The 27,137-nt window shown below is 32.4% G+C and overlaps 3 protein-coding genes across 21 annotated transcripts; 2 read left to right on the forward strand and 1 right to left on the reverse strand.

Annotated features, from left to right (window-relative positions):
- The first annotated feature begins 336 nt into the window (after positions 1-336).
- LOC128396022 (cell adhesion molecule DSCAML1-like) lies at positions 337-2,979 on the forward strand. Of its 5 annotated transcripts, none has more exons than XM_053356541.1 (7): positions 337-1,028; positions 1,120-1,395; positions 1,474-1,593; positions 1,662-2,058; positions 2,116-2,397; positions 2,461-2,580; positions 2,672-2,979. In XM_053356541.1, the coding sequence occupies exons 4-7, from the start codon at positions 1,977-1,979 to the stop codon at positions 2,845-2,847; spliced, it is 660 nt and encodes a 219-aa protein (XP_053212516.1). In that variant the 5' UTR covers positions 337-1,028; positions 1,120-1,395; positions 1,474-1,593; positions 1,662-1,976; the 3' UTR covers positions 2,848-2,979. The 5 variants fall into 5 exon arrangements, with proteins under 5 accessions (XP_053212516.1, XP_053212514.1, XP_053212513.1 ...); XM_053356539.1 differs by lacking the exons at positions 2,461-2,580; positions 2,672-2,979 and having other exon boundaries at positions 340-605; positions 827-1,028; positions 1,662-1,826; positions 2,036-2,058; positions 2,116-2,228; XM_053356538.1 differs by lacking the exons at positions 2,461-2,580; positions 2,672-2,979 and having other exon boundaries at positions 340-563; positions 827-1,028; positions 1,662-1,826; positions 2,036-2,058; positions 2,116-2,228.
- Positions 2,714-18,410, forward strand: LOC128396014 (cell adhesion molecule DSCAML1-like). 15 transcript variants are annotated; one of them, XM_053356516.1, is made up of 9 exons: positions 9,242-9,379; positions 9,601-9,673; positions 9,734-9,905; positions 10,082-10,447; positions 10,508-10,786; positions 10,845-10,964; positions 11,040-11,213; positions 16,290-17,872; positions 17,974-18,409. In XM_053356516.1, the coding sequence occupies exons 4-9, from the start codon at positions 10,342-10,344 to the stop codon at positions 18,022-18,024; spliced, it is 2,313 nt and encodes a 770-aa protein (XP_053212491.1). In that variant the 5' UTR covers positions 9,242-9,379; positions 9,601-9,673; positions 9,734-9,905; positions 10,082-10,341; the 3' UTR covers positions 18,025-18,409. The 15 variants fall into 15 exon arrangements, with proteins under 15 accessions (XP_053212504.1, XP_053212503.1, XP_053212497.1 ...); XM_053356517.1 differs by having other exon boundaries at positions 9,778-9,905; XM_053356530.1 differs by lacking the exons at positions 9,242-9,379; positions 9,601-9,673; positions 9,734-9,905; ... (2 more) ...; positions 10,845-10,964; positions 11,040-11,213 and adding exons at positions 3,874-4,031; positions 4,105-4,152; positions 4,331-4,383; positions 4,462-4,581; positions 4,647-4,811 and having other exon boundaries at positions 17,974-18,405.
- LOC128396016 (rho guanine nucleotide exchange factor 7-like) lies at positions 7,121-9,765 on the reverse strand. Its single transcript, XM_053356531.1, has 3 exons — positions 9,242-9,765; positions 9,018-9,112; positions 7,121-8,934 (listed from the first exon to the last, which is right to left on the reverse strand). Exons 1-3 carry the CDS (start codon positions 9,629-9,631, stop codon positions 7,500-7,502), a joined length of 1,920 nt encoding a protein of 639 aa, XP_053212506.1. The 5' UTR covers positions 9,632-9,765; the 3' UTR covers positions 7,121-7,499.
- Positions 18,411-27,137: the final 8,727 nt, after the last annotated feature.

Below are 27,137 nucleotides of genomic sequence, written 5' to 3' on the forward strand. Positions count from 1 at the left end.
TTTCGAATTCATGTCCAAAGCCACTCAAATTTAACGTCAATTTAAAGACAACTAAATATTCTATGCGAATTGCTGAAAAAATTTTCTTAAACTTGATTGTGCTTTATAAAATTAACGTTTTAATTTGGCTCAAATGATTCTCTCCACCCCTGTATTGGACTTTTCAATTTCTGTCAACCAATGAAATATTAGTCTTAATCAAAGTTAATCAAGACAAAGAATTAATCGAGTCCAAATTGAGTTTGAAACTTTCAAATTGAAACTTTTTCTTGTATCGGATTTAGATACTCACATGGATTACATATCTTCAATAAGAATAAAGTATCAGCGGTAAATTTGATTTTCTATCAATTCTTTTCCGAGAGCAAAATTGATTTCGGGTCATCTTTTTTTCTTCTCTATTTTCTCATCATAATTTCAACGCAATTCCACAATTAATCAATTGATTTATATATTTTTTGAATAATTAACACTCGGCGATTCTAATGAGACTATTTAATCAATTTTCTGTTGTTTCTTTCAAAATTTATTCCAAGATGTGACTCAGAAGATCCAACCAGAAGGTATCACATAAAGTGTTTGGTAGTGAAACTCATCATTGAAAAGTGTGATTTCCTTAATTTGTTAAATGGTCTCATTGTGAGAGAAATTTAAATTATCTGTTGATTGTGATTAGTGTAAATTCAACTAACTATTGGCTTGATTGGAATCTGATCGATTGAGAATTGAAGTTCTAGTTCTTTGAATTCTGGAATCTATTCAGTGATTTTCTTTACTTTCTTCATTCAATTTCCATTTTTTGTTACTTCTTTTTTATTTCTAATAGATTTTTAGACCTGGCGGGTTGAATCCAATTGGTTTCGAGTGTTTCGATTAAAGCGCAGACCAAAAAATATCTAGAGAATAACAAATAACAACCTAATCTATCTTATTGTTGATTCCTGAACGTTTCATATAACCAGACTCGGAAATGATTCTTAAAGTTTTTCTCATCGTTCTACTTGCTAATTTATTCTCGTGTCAAAAGGGTAAGTCACCATTTTCTTTTATTCTTCAAAATTAAATATTCTATTCTATTCTTTGGACAATAACAGTATTTACATTGACTGAATTTTAAAGGTCCCAAGGCTCGGTTGTCTTTTCTTCATAAGCCAAAAAATGGAGGTAAAACTGCTGTCGCTTGTTTGGTCGATACTGGAGAAGCTCCTTTTGACTTTAATTGGTACAAAGATGATCAACTAATCACTAATGAAGCTTCATTTCGGATCGATAAACTTGGAGATTCGTCTATCCTCAAAATAGAACCAATGAAATCTGATCTTAATGGAAAATACTCTTGTAGTGTTAAAAATTTGTTCGGTATTGATTCACCTTCTATCGAGATCGCTGTTGAAGGTAGAGTAACAATCAGCAATTAGCACATTTATTTCCGTATTCAAGGTTAATCAAATTTCATCTTTTGTGGTTAATTAGGTTCACCTTCATGGAGATTCCAACAACCGAACATAAAAGCGAAAAACAAAGAAACTGTTTCTCTGAAATGTTCTGCCTCGGGTTATCCTTTGCCGAAAGTTATTTGGAAAAGATTTGATGGTAACTTTAATTTAGCTTCGATCAATTGGATTAAAGTTTTCTAATCTTATCCCTTTGAACTTTTACAGGCTCTAACTGGATTCCTTTAGGTGATGATCAGTCGATATTCAGAGTTTCACATGATGAGTTTAAGATTGAATCGATTAACAAAAATTTCCAGGGAAAATATGGTTGTGAGATATCAAATGGATTCGAACCAAATCTTTGGAATGAATTTATCATTGATATTATTGGTAAGATATTAAGGGAAATGGTTTGTACTCTGGTAATTCAGAGATCGCGGTTTAATTTTGTAAATGAGACTTGAGCAGAGGCCTTTTCATATCGATGTAATTTAGATTCAATCGGTTGTTGATTTGAACAGAAAATTTTCTTACAGCAAAATGATTCAAATCAATTCTTTAACCCTTGTGATCATTCACATTGTCTTACTTACTTGTAGTAATACAATTAATTGTCAAAACGGTGAGTACATTGTCATTGATTATCTTCAATTAGACTAATTTGTTGACTATTTAATAGCTCCAAAGGCTGGCCAGATATCTTTATTATCTAAACCCAAGGAAGGAGGAACAGCATCTTTTGCTTGTACAGCTGAGATTGGCGATAGACCTTTGAATTTCAAATGGTCCAGAGATGGAGAAGTTGTAATGAAAACAGAAACAATCAGGATTGAACAATTAACTCGAGACTCATCTTTATTGGTGATTGATCCCATTTCTGCTAAACACAATGGAAACTATTCTTGTGTAATTAGTAACAATTATGGACAAGATTCTACATCTATACTGATTGGAATCGAAGGTAAAATAACTCGTTCTTGTTAACAATCAAGTTTCTACAAATTATTTTTATTGATACTTTCAGGATCACCTAATTGGATTGAACAACCCAATGATTTAAAAGTTAAATATGGACAATTAATTGATGTTAAATGTCTTGTTTCTGGTTACCCGAAACCTAAAGTCCAATGGAAAAAGTTAACTGGTTAGTTTAAAATAATTTGTTACGATTTTTTATCCGCTATTTTCATAGTAATTTATGATTGATATTTTCTTATTATTCTTACACAATTTAGGCTCAATTTGGACTGAAATGGAATCAATTAGTTATGAAATCGACAATTCTGGACAACATTTGAAAATTTACAATTCCACTCGAAACAATCAAGGTAGATATGGATGCTCTGTCTCGAATGGTATTCAACCTGATCTATGGACAGAATTTTCCATAACCATTGAAGGTATTTGTTGAATATTATTTTCTATGTAATTTCACTTGGAATTGGCGCTTTTCTACTTTGACATAATCTTATTTGACCAAAGAAAATATTGAACATATGATTAACAGAAACTTTAAGCTTGTTTGTAATATAATCGTGATTGATAATTGTTTTGGTGGACAAAATGTTTCTATTCACTTTGATTGTTTTCTGTTTATTCAGAAACCAAGTAAATGGACAAGAGAGTAAGTATTGTTGGTAAGTAACAATTAAATCGATGGTAATCTGATTATCTTTGTATTTTCAGGTCCAAAAGTAGCTCCATTTTCATCTATAGTTAAACCAGTAATCGGTGGGAAGACATCATTCACTTGTCAATCTCTAACGGGATCATCTCCATTTCAGATTGTTTGGTTCAAGAATAACAAAGAAATTCAAGATTCGATAGAAACCAGGATTCGTAATAATGAGGACTCATCAATGTTAATCATTGATTCAATCAAATCAAGTCACTCTGCTAATTATACATGTAAAATCTCAAATAGATTTGGTTATGACTCTTACTCGAGTGAACTGCTAGTTGAAGGTATGACTTTCGAACTCTTTGACCTAAGCATTTAACTATTAGTTAGTTTTTCTTAATAATACAATCAAAAGGTTCACCAAATTGGATTGAGAAACCAACTAATCTAAAATTGAAATATGGACAATCAGTTGACATCAAATGTCTTGCCTCCGGTTATCCATCACCAAGAATTCAATGGAAAAGATTTAAAGGTGAACATTTATTGTGACCTTCTTTCGAATTCTAATTTTTTTATTCATCTTAAATAATCAAGGTTCATCTTGGAAAACAATTGATTCCAATGATATGATTAAGATCGATAACAATTTGAAAATTATCAATATTTCTCAACATCATCAAGGAAAATATGGATGTTCAGCCTCGAATGGTATTCAACCTGATCTATGGACAGAATTTGAAATGATTGTTGAAGGTATTTCTTTAAATTTCTCTTGATAACTTGGAATTGGCGCTTTATATTTTTGACATAATCTCATTTGATCCCAAGAAATTAGATGAAAATAGTAAACAATCAACACAGATCATTGCAAATGATTACGATCATCATGTATTTACCTTTTATTAGCAAAATGTTTGGTGTTTTACTAACTTTTTATCTTTTCCAAAGTCATCAAGTTAATGGATTTCAAAGTAAGTATTGATTATATCATTTTTAGTCGTATTAATTTCCAATTAATTGTATCATCTAAATTTTGAACAAAAGGTCCAAAAGTAGCTCCATTCACATCTTTAGTTAAACCAGTGATCGGAGGTAAGACTTCATTCACTTGTCAATCTCTTACTGGGTCAACACCATTGCAAATAAATTGGTTGAAAGATGATAAACAAATTGAAGATTTACCAGCAATTAAAGTTTTAACAAATGGTGAAGTGTCAACATTAATAATCGATACAATTCAATCAACCCATTCTGGTAATTATACTTGTAGGATAACCAATAGGTATGGACACGATTCTCAAAGTACTCAACTTTTGGTTGAAGGTAAATTGTTGATCATGCTGATTGTTTGTATTTTGTTTTACTTAATTGATATTAATTTATATTTTCCCATAACCTTAGGACCTCCTAATTGGATTAATAAACCTTCAAGTATGAAATTTAAATTATCTCAATCAGTTATCATGAGATGTGCAGCATCAGGTTATCCTGAACCAAAGACTCAATGGAAAAGACTACAAGGTTAGTATAGAAATCTAATTGTGTATGTTAATTAACTTTTTGAAAACTTCTCTTTTCTTATTAAGGTTCTTCTTGGATAGAATTGAATTCATTCAATGATCGAATCAAAATTGAGGATAACAGATTAAAAATTTCTAAAGTAAATCGAAATGATTCCGGAATCTTTGGTTGTTCAATTTCAAATGGATTAGAACCTAATCTTTGGACAGAATTTAACTTGACCATTGAAGGTGAACTTTTCTTTTAAACTTTTTCCATTCTTTTTACTTGAAACTTGGCGCTTTCATCATGAGAAAAACCTTTACCATTGGTTAATTCACTTCTCTTTAACATTAGTCACAATCTAACAATCATCTTAAATCATATTCTGTAATATTATTAATAATATCGAAATGTCCATATTATATGAAAAGATGCTTCGATTGTTAACAATTATTTCCACTTTCAGTTTAATTCTCACTGTAGATGGACAAGAAAGTAAGTATATTCACCACAATCAGTATCGAAAATGATTCTAATGTTTTCCTTTTTGGCCTCTCGTTAATATTTAGGTCCTAAAGTTGCTCCATTCTCATCAATAGTAAAACCAGTGATCGGTGGTAAAACATCATTCGCTTGTCAAAGTCTTTATGGTTCACCTCCACTTCAGATTACATGGTTTAAAGATGGAAAACAATTACTTGATTCACAAACAATACGAATTCGAACCAATGAAGATGGTTCTATGTTAATTATCACAACAATACAATCAAGTCATTCAGGAAATTATACTTGCAAGATATCAAATTCTTATGGCCAAGATTCATATACAGCTCATCTTCTTGTTGAAGGTAATCATTGGATATTTATGATTGATTTAGTTTAACTGACAATTTTAAATTCATATTAAAGGCTCTCCAAATTGGATTGAGAAACCTCAGAACATAAAATCTCATCATGGTGAAACAATTACAATTAATTGTCTTGTCTCTGGACATCCAAAACCTAAGGTTCAATGGAAAAGACTTGAGGGTAAATTTGTTTCGACTCATTTTCGTTGATCCAATATTATTAATACTATTATCTCTTAGATTCATCATGGAAAACTATTGCTGGTGATAATTTTATTCACTCTAATCTGCAACAATTTAACCATAAATTGATTATTTCCAATGTCACTCGTAATGAGAATGGTCGATATGGTTGTTCAGTATCAAATGGAATCAAACCAGATCTTTGGTCTGAATTTGATGTAACAATTGAAGGTAAAGTTTATACAAATTGGACTTTAAATTTTGCTTGAAATCGGCGCTTTTATGTTTCTTTTCATCTAATGTGTAAATAATATTTTCGAGGTTCATAATTGTTATCATTCTGTAATAATCTGCTCTCGGGTAATCTAAATTGTTGCTAATCACAATGTCTTTGACTTTGGTTTGGTTATTTATCGTATCAATTGGATTAAGCTATGGACAAGAAGGTTAGTAATTGGTAAATCGATTTATCCGAATTGTTAATTTCTAATTTCTTCATTTATTCTTAGCTCCAAAAGTGGCTCCTTTTGCTCCATTGATAAAACCTAAGCTCTCAGGTAAAACATCATTGTCATGTCAAAGTTCATCTGGTACTTCACCTCTTTATGTTACATGGATAAAGGATGGAACAGTTTTACAAGATTCATCTTTCGTTAGAATCCAATCATCTAATGATCCATCGATGTTGATTATTGATTCGATTACTTCAAGTCATTCGGGAAATTATACTTGTAAAATGTCCAATAGGTTTGGTCATGATTCTTATACAACTGAACTTGTTGTTGAAGGTAAAATTCTGATTGAAATTTCTTCTTGGTCACATCTTTAACTGTTCTTGTTATTGTCTATTTAGGTCCACCCAATTGGATTGAAAAACCGAGAGATATTAAATCTCATCATGGTGAAACAATTAAAGTTAATTGTCTTGTCTCAGGTTTTCCAATATCAAGAATTCAATGGAAGAGACTACAAGGTATGAGTTTAAAAGTTCAGTCCTGATCTCATTTCTAATAATGTTCAATTTCTTGTATTTTCAGGTGCAACTTGGACAAACATTGACAATAGATTGATGATTAATATTAAACAATCAAATGATAAACTAATAATTTCAAACGCTTCTCGATCTGCCAATGGTAAATATGGATGTGCTGCATCGAACGGTATAAATCCCGATCTTTGGTCTGAATTTGATGTAACAATCGAAGGTAAAGTTTATCAAACATTTTGTTCAATCTCTCTTGAAATCGGCGCTTTTAGGTCTTAATTGTACAGTTTTCGATATTAAGCAAAATTATCACATTATCGAAATCAAATGTCAATCAAAATTTATGTTCACCTTTCGTATGATTGTACATTTTGTCGTCTTCAAACTATGGACTCAAAGGTGAGTAAATTGATTTGACAAGCAACTAATTAGTTGACTTTTGTTTGAATTTTTTTACATTCAAATCTACAAATTTCAAGTATATTGTAGTTGATGTAATCGAAGGTAAAAGTTTGATTGTTTCGAAATTGAATCGAATTGTTTTATAGAAAAGGAAATTTTTTTATTGATTGGATTCTCTTTCTGTAGTATTAAAACAAAAGAAATAAAAATTCAGGTAATTTAACTGGTGAAATTAATAAGTTGAGAAGTTACTTTCCAGTTTAAGTTACATGTTTATAATTTGTTAGGTAATTTATATGCATAAATAATTAGTTAATTGTCAATAAATTTCAAATAACCTTGAAGCGACTATCAAGTTCAAGATTAAAGTTAAAGTGATAATTAGTATATAATTTGTATAAACAGGCAGGAAATTTAGAATGAAAAAATCTCATAGAAAAAGTGAAAGTTGATTAAAATTATCTGCTATTTTAACTAAAAGAGTTTAATTTTTGACTAAATTAGTTTGACGATTATAATTATTTGAAGATGATGGATGCAAGTGAATCCACTTTGGCCGCTAATCTTTTACGTGATTGTGTCTCTTTTTTCAGGCAACAAGTAATTGATTCCATTTCGGTCTTTAAATTTCGTATCTCTTTTAAAATAGTCGATAACTCGGATCCATGTTTACCATCAATCGAAATGTCATTTTGATGGTTATTTGTTTTGTTGAGAGTATGTTTATCATTATCACGATTTTGTTGAATAATCTGAGTTCCGGTTAACTTTGAACGATTACCTTGACAATAGGCTTCGATTACTTGTAGAATTGCCATATCGTTCATTTGTTTGGCATCCTCATTAGTGTTGACCTTATTCAATGAGTCTCGAGTTAACGTATTGTTCCCATCAAAATCACTACTAGAACTTGATGTACGATTTGGTGGATGGGGTAATAAACTTTTCCATGCCCAATATTTACTTCGATTATTATCGGTAAGTGCTGATGATAAAGGGCTTTCAGGTGCTTGAATGGGATGGTGACTTGGACTAGCTCGAACTTCCTTCATTGGTGTTTCCAAGCACTTTGAGGATTCAAGTTTACTTTTACATTTGTGCATCATACTGATCCATTTTCTTATATCTTCCGGGTTAACACAGGATAAAACGTATTTACCCGTTTCCTCGGAATTTGGATCAGCAACAAGAAGTTGAAAAATCGTCTTTGTAGACTGAATGTCAGGAAGACGAGGTAATGTTACATTGACCAGGTAAAGTTTGTCTTCATAGACAAAAGATGTCATCTCATCAGAGACTGAGAGAAGTACCAAACATGTAGGAAAAAGTACAAGGTAGCGATCTTTTTTCACAGTTTCTGATGATGATGGTGATTGTAAAACAGTAACTGGGCCCATATGAGAGACTGGACCTAAATCACCAATCGGTTCACCAGTTGTAGGCCAGGAACGAACATTACCAAGCATAACTTCAAGTTCCATCTCTTTTTGTCGGCGAAGTTGAAGACAAGAAGAGACCAGATCACGGAAAACAAAACCAGCTCGTTGAATGTCCCCACGATCAGGATGAGCATCATTGGTGTACCTTTGTAATTCTTGAAGGTAAGACGGATATTTATCAAGATGTCGAAAAGTTAAACTGAGTCCACTTGTGAGTAGAATAAGGTAATTGGTGTTAGGCTGAGATTGATTATTACTGTCCAGTGTCTCTTTCAACAGGGAGCAAACCTTTTCAGTTTGTTTCTCAATTAAATGAACAAATTTAGGATGAATAGAACAGAAATTGAAATGAGCTTCCTTGATACCTGAAGCATGACTCATAAAACAACCACCAATTCTCATATCTTTGTTACTTTCCTCTCGAACGGTTTCAAGAGCAGAAGAAAATGTATCATGAACTTTGATTACTTTCTCATAAGCTTCGATAGCCATTTTTGTCTCCTCATCAGGTAATCTAATCAGTAAAATAACAATTTGAATAATACAAAACATTAATTACACAAGATAAACCAATAGAGAGAAAGTAAAGAAACATACATATGAGATTCGTGTAAAGGTAAAAGATACGTTGATATATTATTCTGAAGTTCAGCGACATAATTTTTCTCCGTCTCAATTAGATCACTAAATACCTAAAGAAAAAGAAAAGAAAAAAGAAAAGAAAAAAAGTTATTTAGAGATATTAAAAATTGTCCATCGATTGTTTTTCTTTTAAAGGTGTGACCCATTCAACATTAAACATTCCATGGATCAATACTTACTGAGGTTCGATTTGATTGTAGATTGTGATCTTTATTAAATGTATCGATAAATTGTTGATCAAGAAGTGAATGTGCATGATCGGGTTGTAATGGAGTAACATAACCCGCTGGAAACCAACCAGTGATCCTTTTAGCAAGGTGAGTTCCTTCATACCAACCACCTTCAGGTGTTTGTGTTAATATAATTAAATCATCTTTTTGGAAGCACAGTTCATCATTATTGGCACCTTTAAATGGATAAATGGCTTTAACAATTTTCAAATAATTTCTACTACTGGTTATACAACCAGAATCTGAATTTGAAATTAATTCACATTTATCTTGTCGACTAATTGTATCTCCCTTATTATTATTTACAGCAACATCATCATTGTCAATAATTGAAGACATAATTGGAGATAAACATTACACTTTCTATTAGAAAAAAAAGAGGTAAAACTAGACAATTAAAATGGAAAACAAAAATAATAATTAAAACAAATTCACAATTAGAAACATCAACCAAACCTTTAATCTTTAAATGTTTTGGTTTAAAGATCTCCGAATGAGTCATTTGAAACCCACACCAGTTTCCATGGAAACGACCAGAGGCGCGATTTTCGTTCCATTCAAAACTTTTCCCTTCGAACATTTTTTTTGCTCTTTTGCACTGATGGACATTAGAGTAAGTTCGCAAATTTGATTAATGATAATTGATTAAGTTCTTAATTGTTCGTATTGATATTGATATGGACTCTTTGATGATTAAATTGGAGTTTGAAACATCATTCATTCATTCATTGTCGAATTAACTTTAGAATTTATTAATTTTTCTTTTTAAATTTTCTATTTTCTATTCAGTTGAAACAATTGAAACATCGAACATGTGATTTATTTACATTTCCAAGTAATTAGATGGTCGATTGTTTGTTTTAAACGAAAATTAAGTTTGTAACGGTAAATCTGAATGCTCCGTTCCAAACGAAATTTCCTCAAATCTTTGGGCCCAATTTTGTATTTCTATTTATGATAAAGTCTATTGAATCAATTCTTACTTAAAATCGGCGCTTTGATGACCATTTACAAAGATTTTCATCATTTCTAGTCATCAATTCATTCAAATGTTTATAATCCAAATGAAAGGTAACATAGAATTTGTTTTCGAAATGTCTTTGTGCTATTTTATCGTTACAATATTATTTTTCAGCTCATCTTATGGACAAGAAGGTGAATATTCAATCAATATTGATTTATTAATACCTACTAATTGACTCTAAATTCTTACAGCTCCAAAGGTCACTCCATTTTCATCCTTAGTCAAGCCAGTGGTTGGAGGTAAAACTTCATTCACTTGTCAAAGTCTCTATGGTTCACCACCACTCCAAGTGAATTGGTATAAAGATGGAAAAGAAATTGGAGATTCTTCATTTGTCCGAATTAAATCACATGAAGATCCATCAGTACTAATAATCGAATCAGTTAAATCAACTCATTCTGGAAACTACACTTGTAAAATATCCAATAGATTTGGACATGATTCTTACTCTACTGAACTCATTGTTGAAGGTTGAGTATTTAGACTTGATACATTAGTTTACTAAATGAAAATTACTCTTTTTCCTAGGATCACCTAATTGGATTGAGAAACCTACAGATATAAAATCTAATTACGGCGAAACGATCAAAATTAATTGTCTTGTCTCCGGTTACCCTAAACCCAAAGTTCAATGGAGGAGATTCAAAGGTAACTTTGAATTTGTGGGAATATGAAAATTTGAAGACTCCATCATTATTATCTGTTTGTTGATTATTTTCTTAGATTCATCCTGGTTTAATCTTCCATCAGATTATATTTCTGAATATAATATTAAACAATTAGGCGATGATTTGATCATCTCAAATGTCAATCGTGATCTAAATGGTCGATTTGGTTGTTCAATTTCGAATGGGATAAAACCTGATCTTTGGGCTGAATTTGATGTTTCTATTCAGGGTAAAGTTGTAATTCTTGTTATTATCACTTGAAATCGGCGCTTTTATGCCTTTTTATCATAAATGTTATGGTTTGTATTATCGAAGTGTTTGTCTGACCAGGAACAGGAATCTAAATCAACGTCTAGTGTTGACAAGAGCTTTGAATCATGTTTGTTGGGGTGTTTCTTGTGATACTGTCGATTAAAACAGTTCATGGACTCGAAAGTAAGTTGAATGTTTTCGAAACAATTTATTTCTAAACAAAGTTTGTACTCTTTATTAGGTCCAAAGGTGAATCCTTTTGCTCAAGCTATTAAACCAGTGATTGGAGGTAAGACTTCATTCACTTGTCAAAGTCTTTCCGGATCATCTCCTCTTCAAATAACTTGGTTCAAAGATGGAAAAGAGATTTTTGATTCTTCGGAAATCAGAATTAGGAACATTGAAGATTCGTCTTTATTAATTATCGACTCAATCAAATCGAGTCACTCAGGAAATTACACTTGCAAAATAACCAATAGGTTTGGTCATGATTCTTACACAACTGAACTTGTTGTTGAAGGTAAATTAGGAAACAACAATTGTATTGATATTGGAACATCTTAATAAATATTGTCTTCTATTTGATTAGGATCTCCCAATTGGATTGAGAAACCAAAGGATATTAAATCTCATTACGGTGAAACAATTACAGTTAATTGTCTTGTCTCTGGATATCCTAAACCTAAGGTACAATGGAAGAGACTTGAAGGTAAACCAGAGACATAATCTCAATTTCTTTTTCCGTTCTAATTTGAATCATTTGATTTTCTTTCCATTCATAGGATTAACTTGGTTAAACATTGGATCATCTGGCTATTCAGAATCAAAGATGCAACAATTAGGAGATAAATTAACGATTCGAAATGTAACAAGATCGACCAATGGACGATATGGATGTTCAATATCAAACGGATTGAAACCTGATCTTTGGTCAGAATTTGATATTTCAATCAAGGGTAAAATCTTTATTCATATCTCTTGAAATCGGCGCTTTTAGGTCTATTGGAAACATTGGAAATATTATCATCAAGATTTTCCAATATTATTTGATCTTTTTGTCTAAATTTTCGTTGAGTTAAAATGATTAGTTCTTCATAACGTTTTTCTTATTGACAACAAAGTAGTTTTAGAATATAAAGTAAGTAAATGATGCTAAAAATTAACTAATATTCTGTTACTTTAATTGTTTCTTTTTTCTTTTCAGACCCAAAATTTGCTCCATTTTTCAATTATTAAACTGATGCTTGGAGGCTAAACTTGACTTACATGTCAAAGTTCAGGTTCAGGATCGGAACTTTTTACTGCTAAATAGTATAAAGACGTGCAGTATTCATCATTAATTAGAATAGAATCAAGAGTCATCGATGTTGATTATTGGTTTGATTTCTTTGACTCATTTGGGGGGAAATTATAATAGTAAAATGTTCAATAGATTTGGTCATGATTCTTATACGATGAAATGGTTGACAGAATTAATTTCTCATGTTGATAATCTCATCTTGTTAATTGTGAATAGTTGGATTGTATATTGTTTCCTCATTGGAATGAAAACCTCAACTATTTACGATTAAATCTCGGTGTAACAATTAAGCTCGATTTTCGAGTCTTAGACTACCCTAGAACCAAAGTGCAATGGAAAAAAATTTAAAGGTAATTTTAAACATAATATCAATTCCATTTTCATTGATTCTTATTGATTCTTTTAGATTCAATAATAAACTTGATTGGTCGTAATTCGGTATTAAGCAGTTTGATGGTGGATTGATTATCACCAATATGACTCGAATCATCAACTGACATCATGGAAAGTATTGGCTCAGTTTCAAACGGAATCTCTTCAGATCTTTGGACTGAATTTTATATTTCTATTCAAGGCAATGTGAATATTAAGCTTGAACTCGGCGCTTTTTATTCAATTCAAAGCAAAGTCTTCTGTCAGTGTCGAGGTTATCCTTTTGTTTACTTTGTTGGTCATCAAAAACACCACTGACCGTCTAGTTGGACAACATGTTTGTCCAGTTCATCCTCGTAGTCTTGTTTTACATCAATCAGGAAAGTTATGGACAAGACAGTGAGTAGATTCAAGTTATCAAATATTCAATTGTGATTAATTCTGTTTTTTTTTCTTTGTTATCTAATCATGTCTTTTAGTACCAAAAGTGAATCCATTTGTTGCCGCAATTAAACCAGTGATTGGAGGTAAAACTTCATTCACTTGTCAAAGTCTCTATGGTTCACCACCACTCCAAGTGAATTGGTTTAAAGATGGAAAAGAAATAGGAGATTCTTCATTTGTCCGAATTAAATCACATGAAGATCCATCAATCCTAATAATCGAATCAATTCAATCGACTCATTCTGGAAATTATTCGTGCAAAATGTTCAATAGGTTTGGACACGATTCTTATACCGCTGAACTTTTTGTTGAAGGTGATTGATTTTTTTTCAACTTCTTATTGAGTTTTTTAATTAATGAATATTTTTATGTATCTTAGGAGCACCTAATTGGGTTGAGAAGCCTAAAAGTGTGAAATCCAATGTAAACCAAACAGTGACCATCAGCTGTTCAGCCTCTGGTTACCCAAAGGCTAAAGTTTATTGGAAAATATATAAAAGTAAGTTATCATTATATCTTATTGAACTGAATTAAGATTAATTTGATTCATTTTAATAGATTCAATTTGGGCAAATCTTGAGGATAATCTGAAACCATCAATTAAGATCAATAACTCACACGGAAAATTAACTATTCATAATATCAACCGTAATCTCGTTGGAAAATATGCTTGCTTCGTTTCTAATGGAATCAAACCTGATTTATGGTCAGAATTTGATCTCGAAGTTCAGGGTAAACAATGATTAATCTTCGATATCTATCATGGTGCTCATGTGATCTACAAAACTCTTCATTCAACTTTTCTATTAACGATCGCGATTCGTCATGGTATCGATCTCCCAATTCTTTTAATTATTTTTCTATTATTTTTTATCAAATTTTCATAGATCGCGGTCAAGCTTATGTCATTTAGTATTTTCAACTGATTGGTTGTTAAAATTTCCTCAATTCGATCTGATTTCCAACTCGATTGTTGATTAGGTTGTACTGTCAAAATGTTTCATCAACTAATAGTTTTTTTCGTCCTCAGTTGCTCAATAACTTGTCAAGGTAATTTCTAACTTAAATTATCGTTATTCTGAGAAAACATTGAATTGAATTTTCTCTTACAGATCCGCCAAGAATAACTCCATTCAACTTTCCACATAGTCCAGTTATTGGAAGATCATCTTTGGTTTATTGTTTAGCTGAAATTGGTACACCACCGATAACATATCAATGGCTACGAAATAATGAACCGATTGACCATCAAGAAGGTTTAAAAGTTACGATTGAACCGATTACCAGTGCATTTGGATTGGTCATTCAATCGGTTTCAGTTCAATTTTCTGGTAATTACACTTGTATTGCACGAAATATGTTTGGTGAAGATAAATTTTCAGCTCCATTGATTGTCAAAGGTAAATACTTAGATTGTCAACATTATTCTGATAATTTATATTGATAGTTTGTTAATTGTTTCATATTACTAAAGGGCCGCCAGTATGGATTAACACTTCATCCGCTGATTACAAAGCTCACCATGGTTCAAACATTGATCTGATCTGTCAAGCTGAAGGCTTTCCTACTCCTCAAATACAATGGATAAAGAAAACTGGACAAAGTAATTGTTGAGAAACTTTTAATCACTAGTTTATAACTCATTTACTTTTATTAATCCAGTTAGATCAAGGGAATCACCAATCGGTTCAAAATTGTCATTGAAAAATGCAAACAAACAAGATGAAGGTTCCTATGAATGCTTAGCTGTGAACGAATTAGGATCCATCACTAAATCAATTATGGTAACAATTTCGGGTGAGAATTAGACTCTAACATTTAATCATCTTTGAATGGAGCACAATAATTAACTCTAATCAAAACTTGATTCTCGCATTTGTAACAAATGTTTTCTTACGTCAAGTTTTAAAAAAGGCGGTTTAATGAATCTCTTGTCTATGAATCGAAATGGTTCATTATTAATTGTCTTACAAATCACTTAATTTAAATTATCCTTCATCTTAAACGATTGATTAGTCTCGCGAAATGTTATCAATCCTTTTGATACAATTAACTTTGCTTTTCAGCGTTAATGCAATAGGCAAGTACGAAAATTTGATTTCTCATCGATATCTTATTAACTAATGAAGACTATTTTTTTTCACTTGTTCAGGTCAACCTAAAGTTCAACCTTTTACCTTCCCAAATGAAATACAATTGAATCAACCACTTCTTGCTATTTTCTGCAATGCCCTTGATGGTGAAAAACCAATTCACTTTGAATGGTTAAAAGATGGACAACCAATCAACCAGAATCATGATAATGTTATTCGTAATCATGATATGGGCTCATTATTGGAACTGAGAAATATGAAAAGAGATCACATCGGAAATTATACTTGTCTTGCTCGTAATCACATTGGAACTGATTCATTCACTTCGACTCTTTTGATGAAAGGTTGATTATCATCATCAGTTTAATTAAATTGTTCTAATTGTTGTTTTTCCTTTTGTGTCAACAGTTCCAGTTGATTGGGTTCATGAGCCTCAAGATGCTGATCTTGTCTCTGGACAGAAAGTAAACATTTCATGTTCAGCTTTTGGTTATCCGATTCCTAAAATCAGCTGGAGATTTAAAAATAATCTTGATGAACTTTTAATTACCTCTGATTATTATTCTTCCTCTTTAACTTTTAATCCAATCTCTTTATCCAATTCAGGGAAATATGAATGCAAAGCTGAGAACGATAATGGTTCTCCTTTGATTAAATTAATCACAATTAATGTTGTTGGTAATTCTTGTTTCTTTCAGATGATTACTTTTACTAATGAAGGTTTTGAATAGATTGTCATGAAAGCGCCTCTCTCAAGTTAATTTTGTTTTTTCTTTGCAGTCGAAAAGACTTGATTGTTTCTCTTTTCTAATGTTTTCTATCACTTTTTCTTAATTGTTTACAGTTCCTGCTGAATTCAAGGAGAAAAATGTTGCAGTTTCGGCGAAAAAGGGAAATCTCTTGGAATTAACTTGTTCAGCCGATGGAGATCAACCAGTGACAATCAAATGGTTCAAAGATTCAACTCCAATTGATAAAGTCGATCCCTCGAGATATTCAATCACCGATGCTCCAAATAAAGAAGGAACTAAAAGTATCATGACCGTTTCATCAGCTGATGTGAAAGATGATGGACTTTACCATTGTTTTGCTGAAAATTCGTTTGGAAAAGATGAGAGGAAAATTCGAGTAACCATAATTGAACCTCCACCTGCACCTACGAATTTCGCTGTTCAACAAGTTTGGTCTCGAACTGTCAGTGTCTCTTGGTCCAGGCCACCAGAAAGCAAAACATCAATTCTCAGCTATTTGATTAGATATTGGAAAGTTTCATCAACCGGTGTTAACGATCGTCTCAATGAAGTCAACATTTCATCTTCGTTAACTCTTTACTTTATCAAAGACTTGGAACCAGGAAGTAGTTATGAATCAACTATAATTGCGATCAACGAAGTTGGCCTTGGAGTACCATCGGCTAAGATTTCATTCTCTACTGGAGAAGAGGAACCCACAGGTGCACCCGTTGATCTCGTCGTTGTCTCAAGAGGCCCGACAACGGCTCGATTAGCTTGGAGATCACCACCGAAAAACACTTGGAATGGAAAATTGATCGGATTTTATGTTGGTTATCGACTTTTCGATGATTACAAGACACCACATTCATTCCGAACGGTTTATGTGGGCGAATCTAATTCTTCCCATCATGAATTCTTTCTCACATCTCTGCTCAAAGGAACCAAATATTCAATCATTGTGAAATCCTACAATTCTGCTGGAACTGGACCAGAAAGTCAAGAAGTTACCGTTGAAACTTTAGCTGGCGATGTTCCATCATCACCTCGATTATTCGTTTCAACGGCTACAATTGACTCGATCACCTTAGGCTACTCATTACCCTCTAACGCTGCAAACAAGCAAATTCAAAATCTCGATTTACACTTTAAAGAAGGAGATGATTCTTCTTGGCGGGAAATGGATTTTTTCGTTGACAGTAAAGAGATTGGTGAATATACCTTATCTGCTCTAAATCCTGATACTGTTTACACCGTTTACCTGACGGCATCAAATGAGAATGGTGTTTCAGATCCTAGTCCAATAATTAAGACAAGAACAAGTCGATCACAGCGCGACAATTTTGCTAATTTTGGTTCAATTTTTGATCCAGCTGGAAATGGACAGTTTGGTGATTATCGAGATTTTGTCTCTATCTTATCAATCATCATCGCCGTTGCAATTATCATTATCGTAATAGTTTTCGCCTTCGTTTATGTTAGAAAAGCTCAATTAGAGGCGGAAACAAAGCCAAACTTTGAATTTGCTTTAGCCTCTCAAACGGGTACTCTTGCTTTGAACAAATCGATTCCCAATTTTGGAACAGAAAGACGATTCCATGATTCAGACAATACGAAACCCTTGATGCATGGAACTATGACCTTGGATCATGGTAATCAATACCCCGTCTCGTATTCAAATCTACCTACAGAGAGTGTAAGTTGAAAAAATTTATGCACTTTAATTATCTTTCATTACAATTGATTGAACCTCTAATCGATGAAATTTACTAATAATGACCTTTTCATTCTTAACAGAGACATTCAAAGTTGGTCGATCCATCACACATTTACGATTTTCCTCGATAATCAAAACATTACAAGCTGAAATTATCAACTGATTCCATTTAATTACAATTACAATCAACAATAATTGTAATCGATTTGCTTTCGTCTTTGCATTAGTATAATCATCATAACCTATTGCGATTTCATTAAGTCGGTTTCTTATATTTCATCGATAGATTTTCACAATTATTATTAAGGTTAATACTTATCAACACAACACAACTATTAGATTGAATTTCATTTTAATTGAATTAATATTACTATATACGCATTAATTAACAATTAACTGTTGATATCTAATCAATAACTTACATTCAATTTTCACCAATTTGTCAACTTTTTAATTCTTTCATTTACTCAATTTGCATTCTATTGATTGGTATTATTTAATTAAAAAGATCTCTGTCTCACTATAATCTCTGTTTAATTTTTCAACTCTAATGGAAAATTTTGAGCTGTCTTGACTGCCAATTGATCGAGCTATTGGAGTTTCAACGATACTTAATTGTCATATTTCAATATCAAGGTCATTCTGCTAGGAAAAGGTCAGTGATAACACTTCACAAACTTTCTAAATAATTCCGACTGTTCTGCCATATTTAAGATGCATTTAGTCAGATATGCAATTGTGTAAAGTTTTGGTGCCATGAAAGTTAAATTTCATGGCTCTTATCCGAAGGAATATAATTATTTTAGGATATTCGCCATAGTTCCAGCTAAAAGTAACATCAAACTTGCATTTTCTAAAAGAAACTAATTTGGCAAGAGAAAAGAGACAATTAAATTGTGGTTAAGTAATATTGTTAATAAATTTAACATGCAAACTAACTCACGGTAACAAATTGAAAATATGTTAACGGGAACATATCACCGATGTAAATTCCGATAACTGGACCACCAATGCGTTCAAGTAAACTCAGAACCTTTGGGAATAAGAATATTTTAATTAACAAATCTAATATCAATAGTTTTATCATTCGTTATGATGATTACCTTAAAATTTGGACGATTTTCAATCTCTGTTAAATTGTTGATACTTTTCTCAATTATCAAATGAAATGTGTGATATGTTTGATGTGTCTTGAGAATAATAGTCATTTAAATATTAATCCAATTAATTATTGATACATGATTACAGTAATTAATTGTATTATAAATATTACCTATCGAGCAAGGTAAAATACGTCCTTGCATCAATTTTTCTCGATCTTCATATTAGGAGTACTGGGCTTAGAGACGGGCGATTATTCAGTAATCGATTAGATAATTTCTCTCTCTTTCAACAACAATAAAAAAGCAGCAATAACAAAATCAACAATAAAAACAATTATTACAACATTGAATGATAATTTAATCGTCATTTAATAAGTAAAGGTAGAGAGAGATATAAATTAAATTTTAATCTATTTTATTCTCTCAAATATTTCTCAATTAATTATTAATTTGTAACAATTTTGTTTTAATTTTGTCATCAAACATGAGTGTCGTGAGTCGTCATAAAAAGTTTTCTTTCTACAATGTTCTTTGTTTCAACTATTGGTATTTGAAACCAAGTGAAGATTCATTCGAAGATCTTGAATCTTTTAAAAATTATATCCAATGTTCTCCAAAGTTTATCGAATTGAGCTCAATCACCGAATTCGTGAGGATTAATATGGATCAAGTCGAAATACCGCTATGCCATGCTTCAATGAAACTTTTAAGGTTGTTTGTGATGAAACATTCTTCTTACGGGCAGTGTGATGCTATTCAAGTAGAAATTTGTTTTATCGTCCGAAGGATGATAACTGTGTTGATCTATGCTCCAGCTTTGTGTCGATTATTGTTCCCTTTAAGATGACACATGGTGATTTTGTTTACGACCACGAATTCGATACCATAAATGGAAGGTGATTGTTGGGCTGACTTCTGATTAGGTCCGCAATGTTCAGAGACCTGAAATTTTTGTACGTATAGCTCATGTCAAACTACATATTATAAAGGAGGTGGAATTATGAGATCTAGTTCCTGAGATACAGGCTACAAAGTTGGATTTTCATGTAGAGCTCATGGGTAAAATGAAGTTTTCGCATATATTACTAATGTATTTACTTTGATTTTTATATATGTTATAATTTTGTGGTATGTAGTATTATCATGAAAAAATTAAGACTCTAGCTACCACGTGTGGAGTACTTAGTGTTCTTTATGAGACTTTATTCGTCTTTTTTACTATAATTAATGAACCACTACATATAGAAGTACTAAATTTAGTTGAACATCAAGTCACATAATAATGTCAAAGTCATCTCAAGGTCAAATTACGAGAAGTCTATGATGTTTTTCACTGATAGAAATATGTATAATACGCTCGTTGTAGACGAGAATGATGTGTTTGGAGTAGATGCAAACGATATACCATAGATAATGCAATATAATAGAAGTGACGTAGCCTGCGCATCAGATCTATGATTTATCAACTGCAGTTGATTCACGGAATCAGTAGAGAATATGAGGTTTATTTTTCCGTTTCATGGGTGTACAAGAAGGCCACACCCACTTGGGGGCGGAGGGTCAAAAAATTTCGCCGCGCCGTTTATGCAGATGTTTAAGTGGTACTATCAAGCACCTGTATAGCATATGCTGAATATCACCACAGCCTGTTATCTAGCCAGTAATTAGCTGCGGAAGAGCTTATTCTTGCTGACTGCACAAGTGTTGTCCACCGGTTGGCTTATCCGTTACCAAAGAATGATGAGCATGTTAAGCATTATTATCCGTATCCCTAAATCATGTCCTCTGATCTTAAGGGCTGCAAAGATAACACTAAAATTTATAACTAACATGTACAGAGTTGTCAGTCCAGTACCTTCAAGTATAAATGCACCGATTATGTGTGATTCAATAGGTTATTCATTACAAAACTACGTGCAAAAGTAAATGCAAATAGATTTTTTCATAACTGAAATGACCTGACATTATTGTGTGACCTTGACTTGATGTTCAACTAAATTCAGTACTTCTATATGTATTGGTTCATTAATTATAGTAAAAGACTAATAAAGTCTCATAAAGAACACAATATAAGTACTCACGTGTAGCTAGAGTCTTAATTTTTTCATGATAATACTTCACTAAGGTATAACATATACAAAACCAAGAAGTAAAGACATTAGTATGCATACGAAAAACTTCATTTTACCCAGAGCTCTCTATGGCAAATCCAACTTTGAAGCCCTGTATCTCAGGAACTAGATCTTTCCTCAATTCCACACTCGCACATAATATGTAGTTTGACATGAGCTATATGTACAAAAATTTCAGGTCTCTAAACGTGCGGACCTAATCCGTTTACTGATTGTCAAGGTACCTGATTCCGTTCTGATTTTTATACAGGGCATTTCACCAAGTTTCCAAAAGTTTTTCTCAAATAACTATTTTGTTTTGAGTGTTGAGACCCCATACTCGAGTTATGGTAGTTTGGGCCATACTCAATTGTCATATTAAAATATCAAGGTCATTTGGTGGTCACAATCGAATTCAGTTGCAATCATTAGGCTCCATACGAGTTTACAACTTTGACATTTTAGTTGCAGAGATATATCGGTTTTGACGCGAAACTTTTAATTCAACTTTCATCAATTCGCTCTTAACAAAGAGCGTAAGAGTCAAAAAACATTTTTGATTTAGGTACATTTTGGTTTTTAAATTTGGATAGATTGTGACCACCAAATGACCTTGATTATTGGCATTTCAACCATAATTGCGACCTACCATTTCGAAGTTCTCAAACCATTCGATAACATTGTCATTGATTTACCACTAAAGTATGCGATATGAGTCGGTAGATTATGTAAGGTCACATTGTTAACTCTTCGTGGTAATGAAGCTTTAGGTTCATCAGGTTGCACTTGTTCTTTATATTGATAGTGTTGGCAACCAACATTGGTAACTCTAAAAAAGATGAAGATGAGGATGACGAAGATGATGAGGATGGAGATGAGGATGAAGATAAAGAAGATGATGATAAAAATATAACTGAAATTGTATTAGTTAGAGTGGGGATCTTATCCCATCAACATTAACATGAACAAAATGAATAAATTGTGAATTCTTTTAAAAGGTGAACCAGAGGTCACATAAGTTTACAACAATTTGGTCCGTCGAAAGCCGGATTCGGCAGTCTTTTTTTAAAACGCTAGTGAATAAATAGTATATGCGAATATATTACAATTAACTCAGTAGTAGTGAAAGTATACAAGATAGCGCAGTCATTCACCCCATGTGACACATCATTTAATAGACAATTTTTTTGAAAATTAAATTAGAGCAATTATTAATACAATGTGACACATCATTCGAATGGAAATTTAATGGAGATTTTTTTGATGGATTTATTTAATTTATTTATTGTTAATATATTTTTCCCCTTTAACCAAAACCTTTTATTGTTACATTTTCTTAATTAAAATGAATATAATGATTAATTTTGCCCCAAAAGTTAACTAACTCGTCATCTAAAAGCATCAAAATAACGGTGATTGTTATGGATTTCGAATCGCTAAAGTGACTCTCATTAGCCTGGGATAGCGGTTCGTTGATTCAACGAGATAAAAGAAATCGAACATATGCTGGTGTATATATTTGACTATCATACGATCTGTCCACTGGGCGATTGTTTCATTTGTTTGAGATATGTCCATACTTATGAAACGTCCTAAGCTCACGGCCAATATAATGGGTTTACGTTTGTTTCTTCTTGTTCGCAATTGACGGAAAACACTCTGGCCTCTTCCATGTTGCAATCGCAGAGATAACTGGAGCAGCACCAAGGCCATAGTTCGACGCATTCTATCAAAGAATCTTCTGCCCTTGACAAATACCTGATTTCGGGTCTTCGTTTTCATCTGAACTTTCACCGGTGCTTAAATTCTCTCTTTCTTTGTGACTGGTATTTTCAGGATCATGTTGAGGTAAAGGGTTGATAAGTGGGTCAATCGATGAAGACAGTATTATCTTGTAGATCACTGTCCTGCTCCTGTTCTTCTGGAGCATCATCACAACGTAGCGGGATTAAATGGGCACCATTATCAGGGTCGATAAAGACGTCTTTCGGCCATAGTCGTTGAACCGAACCTAGTGAATAGTCGATGACAGTTGGTGATGTTGAAGCTGCGGGCATTAACACGGTTTTCTCTGGCAACCATTAGAAGAAGACGATAGAGGAAAGAAGCGATCAGCATTGCAGAGAATAGGGTAAGGTTGACACGGGTCATATTTGTAATTAGAGTAAAGGGTGAAAAATAATTAACAAAGAAACTTTTATAACGGTAAATAAAACAGAACGATGTAAAAATTCAAACTTTTAGACTCCGCCCACCTGCGTTTTAGAGTGCGCGTTGAATCTGCCAACATGTCAGTTTTTGTATTCGTTATATACCGGTACTGGTTTGGGTCAAAAAATTTTAAAAATATACATGACGTTTATATACATTGTCTCTGTAAAAAAATTACATAGAGAAGCACTTTTGGTAAGACTCTAGAACACCACCGTTCGCAAATCGTCTTGAAACTTTTTCAGTGTATAGCCCTTAACATATAGGTCATAACTATGGATGGAATTTCTGCGGAAACTTTTGGTTCAGAAGATACAGATAATCAAAAATTCATTTTTACATAGGAGTCTATGGAGAAAGAAAAGTTCTCTACAGCATGTCACGTCACCTGAATTTCATGCCATTTCATAGCACCCTGCGGGTGCAACATTTGACTATTAATCTCAGCATATCCTTATTGACCCTACGACCATGCAGTGCATTACATATATTATTCAACTCATATTTCCATCGAATGAATACATTCAGAAGTCCATGCATAGTTAAAAGTCAATACGTTACCATTATCATTGAAATATCAAACATACATAAACAAGCCTTAAAACAAAAATATAGTGATAACCTTGAAATGACCTTGACTAGTAAGTTTGACCTTGAGAATAATATGTACTAAATTTTGAGTGTGCCTGACTCACGGTTCAATAGTAATGTAAGACAACAGTGAAAATACAATTTTCATCCAATTTTACCTGCACAACCAAGTCACTCAGAACCTTGAATTTGCACACATAACATCATCATACCCTTATGTATACATGCTATCAAAAACATTGTTCTAGAAATTTTTTGACATGCTGTAGAAAACTTTTATTTTCTCCACAGACTCATATGTAAAATGAATTTTGATTATCTGTATCTTCTGAACCAAAAGTTTCCGAAATTCCATCCATAGTTATGACCTATATGTTAAGGGCTATACACTGAAAAGTTTCAAGACGATTTGCGAACGGTTGTGTTCTAGAATATAGCCTAATTGAAATATCTCGTCATACTTATCTTATGAACAAGGTTTTATGACAAGAAGGTCAACACAAAGGCTCGTTTTACTTCCAGTATTTGCATATCGATGAGAATAATAGTTGACTCAAAGAGTAATTCAACAAAGAGTAGTAATTACTCATTGGTAATTCAAACACATAGTCATTTTTGTTTCCTTTTCAACCAGTTTTGTCGAGGGCACTATCACTCATTGATTAACATTACAGATAAGTAAACAGGTGATTTGAAACACGGAATTCAGAAGTGATGTTCCTTTTTTACATAAGAGAGTAATATCCATTTCACATAGATAATTAATTTTTATTAACTAATATTAATGCACTCATCACTTGCCGTTATCCGGCTCGACGGACCAAATAAAGGCTTATTGCCTTTGAGTTCACCTTTTAAAACAATATTCACTTTTTACTCATTTTATTTTATTCATGTTGTTGTTTTTGGGATGAGATCCCTCTCTAATCTAAAATTACATTTTTCATTTCATCCTCATCTTCTCAGCAAATTACCTCAATGGTTCGCCAGAGAGAGAGAGAGAGAGAGGGAGAACCAACGTACCAATTGGGAGAGAGAAACCAAATGAATTGCTGGTGACGATAATATTCTCATGAACCCATGTCTTAATCGATGAAGTTGATGAACGATAGAGAACTGTTATTTAATAGTATTCATTAATACTTAACGAAGAATGATATCTATCTCCATTTTTATACTGTTGCTCTTTGGTTGTCTAAACAAACTATTTGATACCAATTGATACAATATTTGAGTAAACTACTTTTTTACTTTTTGCATTATTTAATTTACGTGCTTTTTTCATACCTTTGGTAATGGTAATACCCTCATTCTCACACCTTAACTATTTGTTTTTCATCGTCTTCTAACAATTAATGTTTTTCAACATTTGTTTTTCAAATAAAATTAATTAAAAACAATTAAGCACTAATTAACAAAATTCTGATCGGATATTGAATTGAGATAGTGGGAAAAGCAGGAAAAGCATATGTGCATTTAAAGCGTACGCTGCATTAGAGGCGTACGCTTACATACTACTGTTGAGCACTTACCCTTTTCTTGTTCAGTATAATACAGGGCAATTCAGCTATTTTGCTGGCTTTCATTTCACGATTACTCGATTACGGAAGCTTGACCGATACTCAATTGTCATATTTCAAGGTCATAAAGGTTATTCAAATGACCTTTAAGTGCGTTCTATCATGAATAACCTATGACCTTGAATGACAATTGAGTATCGGTCAAACTTCCATAGACAAAATATGTACCTTATCGGTCAAAAAGTTTTTGAGTAATCGTGAAAGAAACCAACAAAATAGCCAAACACAAAATACAAACACAATACAAAATATTGTGTATTTGTAGAGCCACTAATGACAAGTCCAAAAGCACATATTTCTTTCTGATCTGATTTATACTTTTCGAGAAAATCGAGTTTGAAGTTAAAACTTCAGGTCAACTTTTCTCAGCAACGACGTGTTTTAGATCATGAAATTTTAAATTGAATGGCAACTTTTGATGTTCTTTATCAAGTCTATTTTCTCATAAGAAAATCATCCCAAGAGCCTCCGGCCACTGTTCCGTTGTATTGTAACAAATGAACCTTGATTAGTCCCAGTATCAATACTTTAATGTTATTTTAATGAATATTTTCTGATGGGATGAATTTTTCAGTTAGTAATTGCGTATATGTTTCACTAGTCACTGTGTTCTCGAAAATGATCAGTTGAGTCTTTCCGAATCCACTCAAAGCCACCTATACTGATACTTTGACTGGATGCAAAGGCTTTTCAATTGTGTAATTTGGCTTTCCAGAAGCGGAACCGATAATCTAACGGTCTGACTCTCTCACCAGGACTTAGTCATTTTGTGACATTTTGAGCCCACGATGAGGACGATTCGCCTTCTGTCCCGGCGAAAAGTTAAAATCATTCTTGTAAAGTTCAACTAAAGTAACCACAACATCAATCAGTTAATTATTTTGTGCTCTATTCAAAAAACGAGATAAACCAATTGTTCCAACAAGTGAAATCATATAAACAAAATCGAAGTACATCAACAAGGAAGTCGTTTGCATTAGAAACAAATATCCTTTCATCTATTCCCTTCATTGATGACTAACATTATTCGGTCAAAGTCACACGGTATTCAATTTCAAAAAGAAAGAAGAAATAAGATCACGGTTTTCCCAAACAATCGATCCACCTCTGGTAATAATCTTACTAACAGTGAACCAAAATGCGTCGGGTTCTAAAAAGAAAACAAACATAATTTCTCTCTAAAGCTTGAAATAAAATCTAGAATACGAATTTCGACTTAATTAATTTCCATCAACAAAATCTCAAAGGGAAAAGGTATAAACTGGTCAACTCTAATTAAAACCTTAAATAAAAATCCTACTAAATTTAAATTTCACACCAACAAACAAGAACAATTAAAGCTATTAATCTCCGAGGTTACAATAAAGTTAACAATAAAAGAGTTTCAATAACAAAATTTATCATCAAATTAACCATTGGAATAAAATCACCTGAAAGAATGTCAACAATGGAGGAAACCTTAAAAGAGCTACTCACCTGGTCAACTCGGATGCAATTTCTACACATTCATAAAATCAAATCACAGTTTCCACAGTCGATTAAAGTTAAGAATAAACATTTATCCAACTTATACAAAACAATTAAATGCTACTGTTTGCGTCGACTATTACACATATATTACACTCTAATCGAAATGAACAAAACACAA

This window comes from Panonychus citri, unplaced genomic scaffold, assembly GCF_014898815.1.
Source record: "Panonychus citri isolate SS breed McGregor unplaced genomic scaffold, ASM1489881v1 Contig00142, whole genome shotgun sequence".
Taxonomy (NCBI): domain Eukaryota; kingdom Metazoa; phylum Arthropoda; class Arachnida; order Trombidiformes; family Tetranychidae; genus Panonychus; species Panonychus citri.

Coding starts and splice junctions, on each gene's coding strand:
- LOC128396016 (XM_053356531.1), bottom strand. CDS start 9,631: ATGTCTTCAATTATTGACAATGATGATGTTGCTGTAAATAATAATAAG. Junction 9,113..9,241: donor TACAATCAAATCGAACCTCA/GTAAGTATTGAT, acceptor CTTTTTCTTTAG/GTATTTAGTGATCTAATTGA. Junction 8,935..9,017: donor CCTTTACACGAATCTCATAT/GTATGTTTCTTT, acceptor TTTACTGATTAG/ATTACCTGATGAGGAGACAA.
- LOC128396014 (XM_053356515.1), top strand. CDS start 3,896: ATGAAAATAGTAAACAATCAACACAGATCATTGCAAATGATTACGATC. Junction 4,032..4,104: donor TCAAGTTAATGGATTTCAAA/GTAAGTATTGAT, acceptor TTTGAACAAAAG/GTCCAAAAGTAGCTCCATTC. Junction 17,873..17,973: donor CAAATCTACCTACAGAGAGT/GTAAGTTGAAAA, acceptor CATTCTTAACAG/AGACATTCAAAGTTGGTCGA.
- LOC128396022 (XM_053356536.1), top strand. CDS start 971: ATGATTCTTAAAGTTTTTCTCATCGTTCTACTTGCTAATTTATTCTCG. Junction 1,594..1,661: donor TATTTGGAAAAGATTTGATG/GTAACTTTAATT, acceptor GAACTTTTACAG/GCTCTAACTGGATTCCTTTA. Junction 2,059..2,115: donor TACAATTAATTGTCAAAACG/GTGAGTACATTG, acceptor ACTATTTAATAG/CTCCAAAGGCTGGCCAGATA.